This window comes from Artemia franciscana, chromosome 11 (assembly GCF_032884065.1).
Source record: "Artemia franciscana chromosome 11, ASM3288406v1, whole genome shotgun sequence".
In the NCBI taxonomy this organism is placed as follows: domain Eukaryota; kingdom Metazoa; phylum Arthropoda; class Branchiopoda; order Anostraca; family Artemiidae; genus Artemia; species Artemia franciscana.
Window position 1 is genome coordinate 17,706,597 of NC_088873.1, and position 14,535 is coordinate 17,721,131.

General features: G+C 34.9%; 1 protein-coding gene across 1 annotated transcript in view; it reads left to right on the forward strand.

The window, feature by feature from the left end:
• The window catches only part of LOC136032560 (CD109 antigen-like), a 211,190-nt gene that overhangs the window by 26,416 nt on the left and 170,239 nt on the right, over positions 1-14,535 (forward strand). Inside the window, exons 2-3 of the mRNA XM_065712830.1 lie at positions 825-1,008; positions 4,922-5,084. Of these exons, the coding sequence (XP_065568902.1) occupies positions 825-1,008; positions 4,922-5,084 (347 nt within the window). The remainder of the gene's footprint in view (positions 1-824; positions 1,009-4,921; positions 5,085-14,535) is intronic.

Genomic DNA, 14,535 nt, shown 5'->3' on the forward strand with positions numbered 1-14,535 from the left:
TTTCCAAAAATGAAAAGTTTACACGATTAGGGTTGCCACAAGTAAGTCTCTTTAGTAATCTTAGGAGGATGGGGTGAAAGAGTTTTGGTGTTTTTTAAAAATGAAAATTTTACATGATTAGGGTTGCCATAATTAACAAGTATTGATGCAGGGAACTTGAGTGCCATATTGCTTATTCATGACAAATGTGTTCTTTTTATTGCAAAAAATTGCTCTTATACGAGTAAAAACCTCTTTTTTTAAGTCTTATGTTGCCAGGAATTTTGGCTATCGTCAAGCTTCTTTTTCTATGTAGGTAGTAATATTAGCGACCAAAAACCATCCCTTTTCCTAGCTTCACCCTAGCTTTCCTAGTTTCCTAGTTTTCCCCTACCCTGTCCCGACATGCGAAAAATTACATAACATATGTACTTCTGGGTCACTTAATGGCTGGAAAGTCTTCTAATAATTGCTTCAATGTCAGAAGTGTGATTGTTGGTTTCGCTTGTTCGACGACAGGGATTAAGGATGAGCTCTTATGCTTGAGTGAGACAATTGTGGCTTAGGGTGATGTGCCACACAATATTTTGTGTAAATCCGCCGATCCGCGAAGCAGCTTCGGGGGCTGTGCCGAATTACCACGTGTCATCTGTCTTATAAATATTTAATGAAAAACGGAAAAATAGCAATATGCGGTTGAATACTAAAATACGCAACCCCGCCATCAAAAAAGACGTGTGGCAGCCCTAAATAGGATAAAGTGTGTCTCGCTTACATTTTCGCTTGTTCTCACCTTTTTTCATAGAAAATGAGTTATTTGAACTTAAAAACTCCTTTCATTCCAGCTTTTATAGCATTTACGCCCCGGCAATCCTTAGACCCGGATCCCTATATAATATTGCGGTGACTTTTGATGATGACTCAAAAGAGATGGCAGTAAGAGCATCTCTCATAAATGAGGGAAGAAATACGGCGTCAAGTGAAGAAACAAAGTTCGACGCTGGTGGCTGTGGTTTGGTATCTATAAAAGTAAGTGGGAAAGCAAGCCATAATATTGTCTGTAATGTCCCTCTACTTTGTTTTTGTTTTATCTTTTATTTTTATCACCATTAATTAATGAACAAATCCCAAATGAAATTGTTCAACCGAAACTCCGTACTTTAAATAACTACCAAACGTAAAAAAAAGCACAAAAAAGTGCATTATATAAACACAATATGGAGAAAACTGAAAGAATTTGGAAATTTTGTAAGAAGGGACTGCGTCCTGTACTAGGTACATGCCTGAGCACGACACTGTTGCCTAAAATAAGTAACATGTATTTATTTACCTAGTTATGATTACTTTATGATCTTGCCACCAGTCAAGACATTTTAAATGAGAGCCAAGATCAGGATGTCAGGATGTGTTTAGTGTTAATATTAGTAGTTATTTAACCAAGAAATGTTTATTGGTGGTTGATAAAACGATTTTAATGACATGATTGATGACTTGATTACATGATTGTTTTGATCACTAAAGTTTGATTTTTCAACTATTTATGCTAGGGAGAAAATAAAGAATTATAGGTTTTGGAAAAACGGAGATCTGTAAGTATCTCATTAACTAAAAGTGACACAAAACAACATATTAAACCAACTAATTTGGTGTTTGATCAACAAAGTTGAAGAATTATTTTCAGTGTCACAAAAATTGTCTCGTAGCACGTTTCGAATCACCTCTTCCCCACTGATCGATAGTTAAAGCTTTAATTGCAGTTAAGTATGACATTAGAAGTGAGAAAAGATGGAATTATGTATCTCGAAATCCAAAATTACAAAATTCAGAATTATTCTGAGTGTCTTGCCTTTTTTAGTTTAAATTATCAAATAAAGTGTTTCTTTATTATAGCTACTACCTCAAAAAAGATCTGTGAACGTACCTGCTGTATTTCGTTGCCTTGAAAAATTAAATCTAATTTAAAGATTTAAATAAATCTTCAAATCTCAAGATCCAAAGTGAATTATTAAATAGTGTTTCTTTATTATTGTTACTACTTCAAAAAAAAATCTTTGAACATACCTGCCGTATTATGCAAAAATTAGATCTAATTTATCTTTTCTTGTCAAAGAAAATATATAAAGATATCATTTCAAGATGATGGTTAAAACAGTTTGATTCTGTCTTTCAACTTGGGATTGCCCATAAACACTTCACTAGAAATTGCAAAACTATGTTGCATTACTGTTTATAGTTGTTGTTTAACCCCTTGTATGAAGTTAAAATTATCTGGCCTAAGATATATCAGAAAGAGTAAAAAAACACAATTGTGCAGCCTTATTAGATTAAATAAAAAAACAAGTTTTTTTTAACTGAAAGTAAGGAGCGACATTAAAACTTAAAACGAACAGAAATTCCTTTGAATATGAAAGGGGCTGCTTCCTCATCAACGCCCCACTCTTTACGCTGAAGTTTGACTCTTTCTCTCAACTCTACTTTTTAAAACAGTAAAAAACTTTAGCGTAAAGAGCGGGGCGTTAATGAGGAAGCAGCCCCTTTCATATACGAAGTAATTTCTGTTCGTTTTAAGTTTTAATGTCGCTCATTGCTTTCAGTTAAGAAACTTGTTTTTTTTATTTAATTTCTGAACGTTTTTGAATCAATGCATGTTTTGATTTTGGCTCTCCGCAGATGAATAATTAAAACGAAATTTGTATATTTATTCTTTTTTTTTGCCTAAATGGCTTTCTCATGGTTTTGATCGAATGATTTTGAGAAAAAAGGAGCGGGGGAGGAGGCCTAGCTGCCCTCCGATTTTTGGTTAGTTAAAAAGGCAACTAGGACTTTTAATTTTTTACGAATGTTTTTATTAGCAAAAGATATATGTAACTTACAAATTAGCTTAGGTAACGAACTTTTGTATTCTCATGTTTTTATTACGTTTACCCCCTCGTCAGTATCTCGCTCTTTACACTAACGCTTAAATTTTGTCCCAATCTTAAGAATGCCCCCTGAATCACAACAACCGTAGAATAAATAGTTAAAATTAATAAAAATAATTTAGCGTAAAGAGCGAGGTATTAGGAGGAGGTGAGCCCCTCATATGCGTAATAATTTCTGTTCGTTCTAAGTTTTAATGCTGCTCCTTACTTCCAGTTGAAAAAACCTTTTTTCGCCCCAAATGGTACAGATTCAAAATAATTCACGTTTTTAATTTGAACAGGATTAACGTAACTACCGTTCTTCTAAATAGCTGGTGATGCGGTGGGCTAGGGGTGCTATTGGACTGGATAAGTAATCCACATTAGTTAAAACTCCTTAAAAAACTTTTTTCACGAGCTCACCAATGGTCGGCAAATTCACTACCTTCGGCCGGGATTATAATGCTTGGTTGGGAGCAAATTATCCGACGTCGAAATAAAGTAACTGATCAGCTTTCCCTCTAACAATACATACTAAAAATCTTTTATATGGTTCAGGTTCAAACCAGGCGTAATAAGCCTGTCTTTCTGGAAAAAAAAATATTTGGGAAAGGAGATTCAATCAATAGAGTTGATTGAAAATTCTTCGGTGTTTATTGCCTAACCGAGGTCCCACAAGCTTAAATTTAGTTAAAATTTAATTATGTACCGAGACCACTCTAGCTATACATGATGCAGGAAAAAAAACAAAGAACGAAAGAATGTTAAGAAAAAGACAAAATTAAAAGAGGATAATTTTCTGCCAGTGAATAAACTGGATGAATTCACTGTTTTCATGCTAAGAAAATTGTAATGGAAATAGGATAAAAAGAGGATAATTTTCTGCCAGTGAATAAACTGGATGAATTCACTGTTTTCATGCTAAGAAAATTATAGTGGAAAGTAGGTTTTACAGCGGGTTTGGGCTCAATTTGGTTTTTCAGTCGTACAGAATGAAAAACCAATGACAGTCAATCTAAGTATTTACAATAATGTCCGATTCATGGGCTATGGGCAAATTCGCCATACTTCGCAGTGCATAATTTCAGAACGTACGAAGTTAAGCAGATTTAGTATGATTATCAATTTAGCAGATAATCTATTTGACTAATAGACCAAAATGCTATACAACAGATATTGATCCAGTATATAAATAACTTATGGTGTTTGTCTATTAGCAGCTGTATGATAAAAAATATAATATAGTATGATAGAAAAGTATAATATAGTATAATATAATATATAGTATGTGTAAGTATGTATATATGTTATATTATATATAATATAATATATAGTATAGAAAAGTATAATATAGTATGATAGAAAAGTATAATATGCTGTATGATAGAAAATCTTCTTTGCCGTGACTCAAAATTTGTTATTAGATATGTTTGTCCAATTAGGATTGGTAATATATATTACTAAGCTCATGCCGTGAAGTTAATTCTAAAAATGTCCGAAAGGAGAGCAAAATCTAGTGGAAAAACAAATTCTCGTTTTTTCATTTTTTTCAAAGAAAAACCAAAAAAGACATTATTCAACGAAAATAGCACCCGAGAAAGGATATTTTTCAAAATATAAGGGGTAAAGGCCTCCTGCCCCCCCCCCCCAAATCGACACCACTGAGCTCATAGGCTCACATCGTTTTGTCAAAATTCATTTCCCCGCTATCTGGCTCTCAAGATGTTGTTTTTTTTCGAAAACACTAGTGTCTCCTTGTTTTAACTCATAGTAGTAGCAAAAATGGACGTTGTTGTGTTTTATCTATTTTGTGTGTATTTTATCTTATCACCCACTTTACTCTAAAATTTATTTGCTCTGCCACTCTTTCATGCTATCATGTTCTGCCTCTCTATCCCTCTCGCTATTTCTTTGTTTCCCCTTCTCTCTTTCTCTTTTTGTGTTGATTTGATGCCCTTTGGTCTTACCAGTCTATACTCCAAATAACTGTGGTATCTCTCTATCAATTTGTTACAAACAAAACGAAATTCTTTGGATTCTAGGTTCCAGAAACAATAACGGGAAATAACTTCGAAGTGTTAGTATCTGGCAAAGATCCAACTAATTCAGTTCATTTTCAACACAGACAACAACTGGCCTTCTCGGCTAAGTTTTTATCTATTGTGGTTCAAATGAATAGAGCAGCATACATGAATGGACAAAGAGGTAAGTATTGCAGGATTAACCAAGTGATACATAGCGATCGCAAATGCTGTCGGTCTGTCTCGGTTTTGCTACTTTAGGCACTTCCAGGTAAGCTAGGACGATGAAATTTGGCGGCCGTATAAGAGACCCGATCAGATTAAATTAGAAATAGTCGTTTTCCCAGTTTGACCAACTGGGGGGATTGGGGGGGGGTTGCTTGTTAATTCGGAAAAATAGAAAAAATGAAGTATTTTGAACTTACGAACAGGTGATGGGATCTTAATGAAATTAGAGTTTGGAAGGATATCGTGTCTCAGAGCTGTTATTTTAAATCCCGACCAGAACCGGTGAAATTGGGGGGAGTTGGAGGGGGAAGCCCTACAATCTTGGAAAACGCTTATAGTGGTGGGATCGGGATGAAACTTGGTGGGGAAACGAGCAGAAGTCCTAGATACGGTATTGACATAATCGGAACGGATCTGTTCTGTTTGGGGGAGGTTAATTCTGAAAAATTAGAAAAAATGAGGCATTTTAACTTACGGTGGAGTGATGGGATCTTAATGAAATTTGAAGTTTGGAAGGATATCATGTCTCAGCACTTTTATTTTAAATCCTGACTGGATCCGATGACATAGGGAGGAATTGAGGGGGGCCTAAAATCTTGGAAAACGCTTAGAGTGGAGGGATCGGGATGAAACTTGGTGGGAAAAGTAAGCAAAAGTCCTAGATACGTGATTGACATAACCGGAATGGGTCAGCTTTCTTTGGGGGAGCTGGGGGGAGGGTTAATTCTGAAAGATTAGAAAAATGAGCTATTTTAACTCACGAAGAGTGATCAGATCTTAATGAAATTTGATGTTTGGAAGGATATCATGTCTTAGAGCTCTTATTTTAAATCCTGACCGGATCTGGTGAAGGGAAAGTTGGGGAGGGGTGGATCCTAAAATCTTGGAAAATGCTTAGAGTGGAGGGATCGGGATGAAACTTGGTGGGATAAAATAAGCACAAGTCCTAGATCCGGGATTGACATAACCAGAACGGATCTGCTCTCATTGGGGAGTAGGGGGGGGGGCTAATTCTAAAAAATTAGAAAAAATGGGATATTTTTATCTTACGAAAGAGTGATCGTATCTTAATGAAATTTCACATTTAGAAGGACCTCGAAACTCAGATCCGTTATTTTAAATCCTGACCGGATCCAGTGTCATTAGGGGAGAGGACCGGAAATCTTGGAAAACGCTTAAAGCGGAGAGATCAGGATGACATTTGGTGGAAAGAATAAGCATAAGTCCAAGATAGGTGACTGACATAACCGGACCGGATCCGCTCTCTTTGGTGGATTCGGGGGGGGGGGAGGGCAATTTAAAAAAAATAGAAAAAATAGAAAAATTTGTAACTTAAGAACGGATGATTGGATCTTAATGAAATTTGGTATTTAGAAGGAACTCACGTCTCAGAGCTCTTATTTCAAATCCCGACCAGATCTTTTGACACTAGTGGGAATTGGAGGGGGAACCAGAAATCTTGGAAAACGCTTATAAATCTTGTAGATACGTGATTGACGTAACCGGGCTGGATCTGCTCTCTTCTGGGGAGTTCGGTGGTGGAGTTCCGGGCTTTGGCAAGTTTGGTGCTTCTGGACGTGCAAGGACGATGAAAATCGGTAGGCGCGTCAGGGAGCTGTACAAATTAAGTTGATAAAGTCGTTTTCCCCGATTCGACCATCTGGGGGGCTGAAGGAAGAGGGAAAATTAGAAAAATTTAGGTATTTTCAACTTACAAGTGGGTGATCGGATCTTAATGAATTTTGATATTTGGAAGGACCTTGTGACTCAGAGCTGATATTTTATAAATCCTGACCGGCATTAAGCCTCTAATTTTCCTTTTGAAGCAATCTTTTGATTCTTAGAATTTTGCTAGAGCTCATACCATATGAGATCTTGGCTCTTCTGACCTCGTCAGAAGTACCATAAGAGCTCTTAGCTCTTATTATTGTATAAAATGGTTGCGATTCCGTTTAGCATATATAATATATTAGCACCTGTGAGGCCTTGTAATTGTGTATCATAAATACATATGAAAATGTAGTGTAAATTGTCCAACAGCAGGAACATAGTCGAAGCAAGTTCTTTTCTTGGCAGGCTTAATTAGAGGCATGATTATTTTCTTCGTAAGTGGTTGACACTAATTTTGGCTTACCATCATGCTTTACAAAATGGTAAATATGTGACAGTTCATATTATTTACTTATAATTAAAGTGAACATATAACTCAATACCTGTTTTTATGCTCTTTACTAATAAAATAATCTGCTTCTGCTGATAGAAGCAAAAGAATTTTGCTTCTGTCGCAAAATTCATAATTAAACACTTTTTGAGTCCTTAAAAATGACGAATTTTCAATTAAAGTATGAGTTATCGGTAGTTTTCCTACAAAATAATACTACGTTTTCTCAGCGCAGTTTTTCGGTTGTTTTCGGCAAAATAATACTACATTTTTTCACTGCCAAAATTATTTATAATAAGGTTAGTTTAGGTTATGTTAGGTCAAAAAGTGCTTAAATTTGAATTTGCGATAGAAGCGATTATTATATTCGTAAAGAGCATTAAAAAAGGCATCGAGTGGCATGTTCACTTTGTTGGCAGGTCAATAATATGAACAGTCATATATTTACTGAAAAATATTAGTTCGTGGGGCTAAAAATGAGCTATTTCTGATAGTATTACTATATTTCCCTTTTCTACTTTAGTTCAAAATGATATGACCTCTTTAAGGAATTTTATCATCGGGTGAGGAAGATAAGTTTGTAAAAAAAAATAAGAGAGAAATGACACATCATATGCAAATTACACAAACTTCTACAATAAAAAAAGAAAAGAAAGGAATTAGGTCAGCATCAGGCATGCGCTTAGGAACTTATTTTGGAGGGGCTCTGAATTCTTATAGCACAATAAATGTCAATCGTATTCGAAATGTTTGAAATTATAATTCTTCACAGGTTTAATTAGAGGTGGTTATTTCATATTATGTAGACATTTGTTTTGGCTTATTGTCACAAAAAAATATTTTATGGAGCTGAAGAGGAGGTATTCTGACAGTAGGCTAATGCTATATTTCATCTCATGTTAGGCTTGTTTGTTTTAACCCCCAGATTTTGAAGTGATTTCATTTCTTCCTTTTCTACTTTTAGTTCAAATAGATATGACCTCTTTAATAATATTTATCATTGGTGAGGAAGAGAAATTCGTAATGCAAAGAAAGAAAAAGCACATGACATACAGATTATACAAAATTCTACAATAAAAAAAAGGAAGGAATATGGTCTCTGTGAGGCATGCACTTAGGAACTTAGTTTAGAGGGGCTCTAAATTCGTATAGCACAATAAATCTGATTAGAAATGTATAAAATTATAATTCTTCCCATCCTATAATTTGAGGTAGTGATTTCCTATTATATAGAAATTAATTTTGGAAATTAACTTATCAACATATTAAAAAAGAAAAAAAGAAATTATTTTATGGAGCTAAAGAGGGGGTATTATGATAGTATTGCAATACTTTATCTTATGTTTTACTTATTTGCTGTGGCCTCCAGACATACCAAGTGATTTCACTCCTTTTTTCCTGTTTTTAGTTTGAATTGATATGACATTTTTAATGATATTTATCATTGGGTGAGGAGGAGAAATTCGTAAAAAAAGAAAGAAGAGACACATCGTATGCAAATTATACAAAGTTCAACGAAATAACGAAAAGAAAAAAGGAGTGAAATAAAAAACTAAAAGGAAGGTATATGGTCAGCGTCAGGCATGCACTTAGGAACTTATTTGGAGGGGCTATTAATTTATATAGCACAAAAATTGTGAATTATATTAGAAACGAATAAAATTGTCGATAAATATTGCATCAACTTATATTTGGCTTCTGGGCCCGCTTGGCTAAGATTATCAAGTGAACAGCTTTTATGTCAAAAGGGAACATTCCCATTTGCCGGGACGCAATGATATAAAAGGCATAAAAGTGACATATTTTTAGAAATTTGGGACATTTTAAACAAAAGGGACACGCTTTGTCCCTTTACGACATTAAATTAATTTTTTTTAAACTGAAACTAAGGAAAGACATTAGAAATTACAACGAACAGAAATTATTCCGTGTATGAAAGGGACTGTCCCCTCACGCTAAAGTTTGACTATTTCTCATAACTCTTCTTTTTCAAACAATAAAAACTTTAGCTTAAAGAGCAGGGCGTTGAGAATAAGACAGTCCCTCTCCTATACTGAATAATTTCTGTTCATTGTAAGTTTTAATGTCGCTCCTTACTGTCAGTTAAAAAAAACTTTTTTTATTTAATTTCTGAATGTTTTTGAATTAATGCAGGTTTTGATTTTGGCTCGCCATACATGAATAATTGGAACGACATTTTTACTTTTTTTTTGGCTAAATAGGTTTCTCAAAATTTTGACTGGACGATTTACAGAATATGGTGGGGGAGGGGGCCTAGTTGCCCTCCAATTTTTGGCTACTTAGAAAGGCCACTACAACTTTTAGCTTTATTTACGAATGGTTTTATTAGTAATAAATATGCCTAACGTACGAATTAAATTACGTAACGAACTTCTATATTCGTATATTTTTATTACGTATATGAGGGGATTCAACCATTCCCCAATACCTTGCTCTTTACGTTAAAGTTAGAATTTTTTTTCATTTCTTTAAGAATGACCCCTGCATCATAAAGGCCGTTTAATTAGAATAGATAGCTCTTTTGGATTTACCAATAATACTTTAGAGTAAAGAGCGAGGTTTTGAGGAGGAAATGGATCCCCTCATATAATTCCTGTTTTTTCAGTTTTAATATTATTGCTCCTTACTTTCAGTTCAAAAAAAGTTTTTAAATTTAATTTCTCATTGTTTTTTTTTTAAATAATGCTGAAAAATCCAGCGCCCCCTTCAAGGGAATCATCTTCTCCCATAATAAATTCCTCCATGGAAAGATCCTCCCACGTAAACCATTCTCCCGTAAACCCCTCCCCCTGAACTTCCTCCCGCCATAAAAAATCCCCTAAAAACGTCCGAATACTTCCTAATAACCAATACTATATGGCAACAATGGACAAAGCTCACAACTTGAAGCCCTTCCCCGGGACTGTGGGGGATTAAGTTGCCCTCAAAGACAGAGTTATTAGATTTTTCGACTATGCCGGACAAAATGGCTATCTTAAAATTTTGATCTGGTGACTTTGAGAAAAATATGCGCTTGGTCGCTTAAAAAGGGCACTAGAACTTTAATTTCTGTTAGAATGAGACCTCTTGCAGCATTCTGTTACCACTGGGTCGATACGATCACCCTGGAGAAAAAACAACAAATAAATACGTATCTGTGATCTTTTGGCAAAAAAATACATAATTCCACATTTTTCGAAAACATGACAAATTCTCTAAGGCTCGTAACTTTTGATGGGTAATACCAAACTTGACGAAACTTATACATTTAAAATCAGCTTAAAATCTGGTTATGTTTATGTATCTATTGATTTTAAAATTCCGTTTTTTAGAGGTTTGGTTACTATTGAGCCGGGTCACTCCCTACTTACAGTTCATTAGCCCAACACTAACTGTTAACAAATTAAAAAAAATTACGACATAAAAGGAAATATTTCCCAACTGGATAAATATTTTGGCAAAAAATGTCAGTTTTCACTAAAACACTGCTTTTTCTCGTTTTTTTATTTCTCAGCATCCAGGTTTTGTAAGAGATGTCGTAAGCAAAGGGTTTTTTTTCCAAAAATGGGATTTACATGTTTACATGATTTTTGCACTTTCACACTTTGTCATTTTTTATGATTGTTTTAAATACCTTTTTTTTCCTCTTCATTATGTTTGATGTTAACCGGCCGCATTGAAAGAGGTTTACAAAGCGTCTTTTGGTCAATGCTACAGCTGAGAAAAATTAACCACTAGTTTTTAAGATTTCAAGATCGACACATTTTAGCTGAAAATGCCACATTTTGAATGCTCAGGGGACACATTCATTGACCAAAAAGTTGGCAACCCTGCGCTAGGCTCCTGGGCTTCCAAATCGTCTGTTGTCTTAAAAACGAATTGGAAGAACATACATGAGTAGGCACGTAAGAATTCTTAGGAAAAATTTGTGGGGCAACGGTGATCAAGGCCGCATCCAGAAGGAATAAGAGGTTTGAACCCCTCTCCCGGAAATGTTTTTCTTACTCATAAAAACGTAACAAATATGAATATAAAAGTTTTTGATACGTTAAAAAAATTGTGCTCACCCCTCCCGAAACAAATCTAGGATAAAACCCTGGCAGTGTCTTGACAGGACTTTTTTAATCTATAAACCCATATTAAAGGACGGCTCAGACGGCGTTTGTAAAGTTCGTAAAGTTGTTCGCAAAGTTCGTAAAGTTGCTTCATTAACCTTCCTTAAACCTTTACGTGAGCAAGCATTAAAATTAAACTTCAGTTAACTTTTTTCGTAAAGTTCATAAAGTTGACCAATAGGGAGAAGGTTCCACTGCAAAACTTTTAAACAGATTTGGAAATGTGAAATGAGGCAACTGAAGACATGCTGATTTCTCTTGTCTGAGAACAATTCAAACCTTTTTTATTAGGCCGCTTAAATATAAAGTTTTTTCCTGCCATTTCAGGTAAGTGTGAATTTTTTAATACTATTCAAACAGTTCGTGGTAACGAACTGTAGTAAGGAGCGACCCGGCTCAATAGTAACCAAAACTCTAAAAAATGGAATTTTGATACCAATATCTACATCAAAAGAATTGCATTTTAATGCTGGTTTTAAATATATAAGTTTCATCAAGTTTAGTCTTACCCATCAAAAGTTACGAGCCTGAGAAAATTTGCGTTATTTTAGAAAATAGGGGGAAACGCCCCCTAATAGTCATAGAATCTTAACGAAAATAACACCATCAGATTCAACGTATCAGAGAACCCTACTGTAGAAGTTTCGAGCTCCTATCTACAAAAATGTGGAATTTTGCATTTTTTGCCAGAAGGCAGATCACGGATGCGTGTTTATTTGTTTTTTTGTTGTTTTTTTTCCAGGGGTGATCATATCGACCCAGTTGTCCTAGAATGTTGCAAGAGGGCTCATTCTAACGGAAATGAAAAGTTCTAGTGCCCTTTTTAAGTGACCAAAAAATTGGAGGGCACCTAGGCCCCCTCCCACGCTAATTATTTTCCCAAAGTCAACGGATCAAAATTCTGAGATAGCCATTTTATTCAGCGTAGTCGAAAAACCTTATAACTATGTCTTTGGGGACGACTTACTCCCCCACAGTCCCCGTGGGAGGGGCAACAAGTTACAAACTTTGACCTGTGCTTACATATGGTAATGGTTATTGGGAAGTATACAGGCGTTTTCAGGAGGATTTCTTTGATTTGGGGGAGGGGTTGAGAAGAGGGGGATATGCTGGGGGAACTTTCCTTCGAGAATTTGTAATGGGAGAAGAAAATTTCCATGAAGGGAGAGCAGGATTTACTAACACTATTTAAAAAAAAACAATTAAAAAATAAAAGTGAAAAAGCTTTTTCAGCTGGAAGTAAGGAACAGCAATAAAACTTAAAACAAACAGAAATTATTATCCATATGAGGGGCTCACCTCCTTCTAATACCTCGCTCTTTACGCTAAAGTATTTTCAGTAATTTCAACTACTTATTCTACGGCTTTTGTGATTCAGGGGGTCATTCTTAATGAATTGGGATAAAATTTAAGCTTTAGTGTAAAGAGCGAGGTACTGACGATGGGGCGAATCCCTTCATATATGTAATAAAAACATGAGAATACAAAAGTTCTTTACGTAAGCTAATTTATAAGTTACGTAAATCTTTTACCAATAAAAAGATTCGTAAAAAATTAAAAGTTCTAGTTGCCTTTTTAATTAACCAAAAAATCGGGGGGCAACTAGGCTTCGTCCCCCGCTCTTTTTTTCTCAAAATCATTCGATCAAAATTATGAGAAAGCCATTGAGCCAAAAAAATAAAATATGCAAATTTCGTTTTGATTATTCCTCTGTGGAGAGCCAAAATCGAAACATGCATTGATTCAAAAACGTTCAGAAATTAAATAAAAAAAACAAGTTTTTTTAACTGAAAGTAAGGAGCGACATTAAAACTTAAAACGCACAGAAATTACTTCGTATATGAAAGAGGCTGCTTCCTCATCAACGCCCCGCTCTTTACGCTAAAGTTTTTTACTGTTTTAAAAAGAAGAATTGAGAGAAAGAGTCAAACTTTAGCGTAAAGAGCGGGGCGTTGATGAGGAAGCAGCCTCTTTCATAAACGAAGTAATTTCTGTGCGTTTTAAGTTTTAATGTCGCTCCTTACTTTCAGTTAAAAAAACTTGTTTTTTTTATTTAATCACTAAAAATAACAATGATTTTTCTGATTTGAAACTTTGCTGTTGACAGTTCAAGATAGTCTATATTCCAGCTCAGGGTATATATTTGCACATTAAGGGGGGGGGGATAAAATTCATGGCAAATTTGCAGTGGGCCATATAATTTAGCTAGGATTAAAGCGAAAATATCATTTGATGATATATAAAATACCTGTGGGGCCCCTTTGAAGGCTGAAGATGCAAATAGCCCCTGAAGCAATTATTGAATTATGGAAGAGCATAAAAAAGGTATCCAATGACATTTTCACTTTCATCCTGTTGAAATGTTAAATATGAAATATGAAATGCTTCAGAAATTTAAATAGTTTTCTGCTCAAAACGCACGTGAAGTACAAGGCTCATATGAGCGGTGAAAACTTTACGGAAACACACTTTGCAAACGACTTTACGAACTTTACTAAGGCCGTCTGAGTCGTCCTTAAGACCTTAATTACTGTTTAATAAAAATACGCTGTAAAAATTCCCATTTACTTACTTACCATGATTACCACAGTAATCTTTTTTTAGACTTCACTTGTTGGAGTGTAATGGGGAGGAAATTGGCATTTCTATATCCAGTATGATTATTTTTTCCCTCTCTCTGTTCCCGCACTGAAAAGAATTGCTGGAAAAATAAAAGCGGGATTAGTATTTTTGTTACTTTTATCTGGTAGGTTTATTCTTTGATTTTTATTTTAGCCTAGGTAAGGTTTACTTGTTTTCAGAACAGAAATTTTAAAGCGAATACTCAGTACTTAGTACTTTTTTTGGAACAGAAATTTCAAAGCAGAAACTATCTTAGTACTCGCTTTAATAGGATGGGTAATACCCTGAATAGTATTCAAAACCATGAGAAGCAGGAGTTATATACAACTTTTTGTAATATAAAGTGAAGTAAACGTGACTTTATAGCCACATTACAACCATTATATTATAGCCCTTTATAGCCATGAGGTCTATAAATAGACCTCAAGGACATTCCTGCTTTAATGCCCGTGTGTCCATCTAAATTTACCAGCTTTAGTAATCTTGCTATTTATCCGGAACAAATAAAG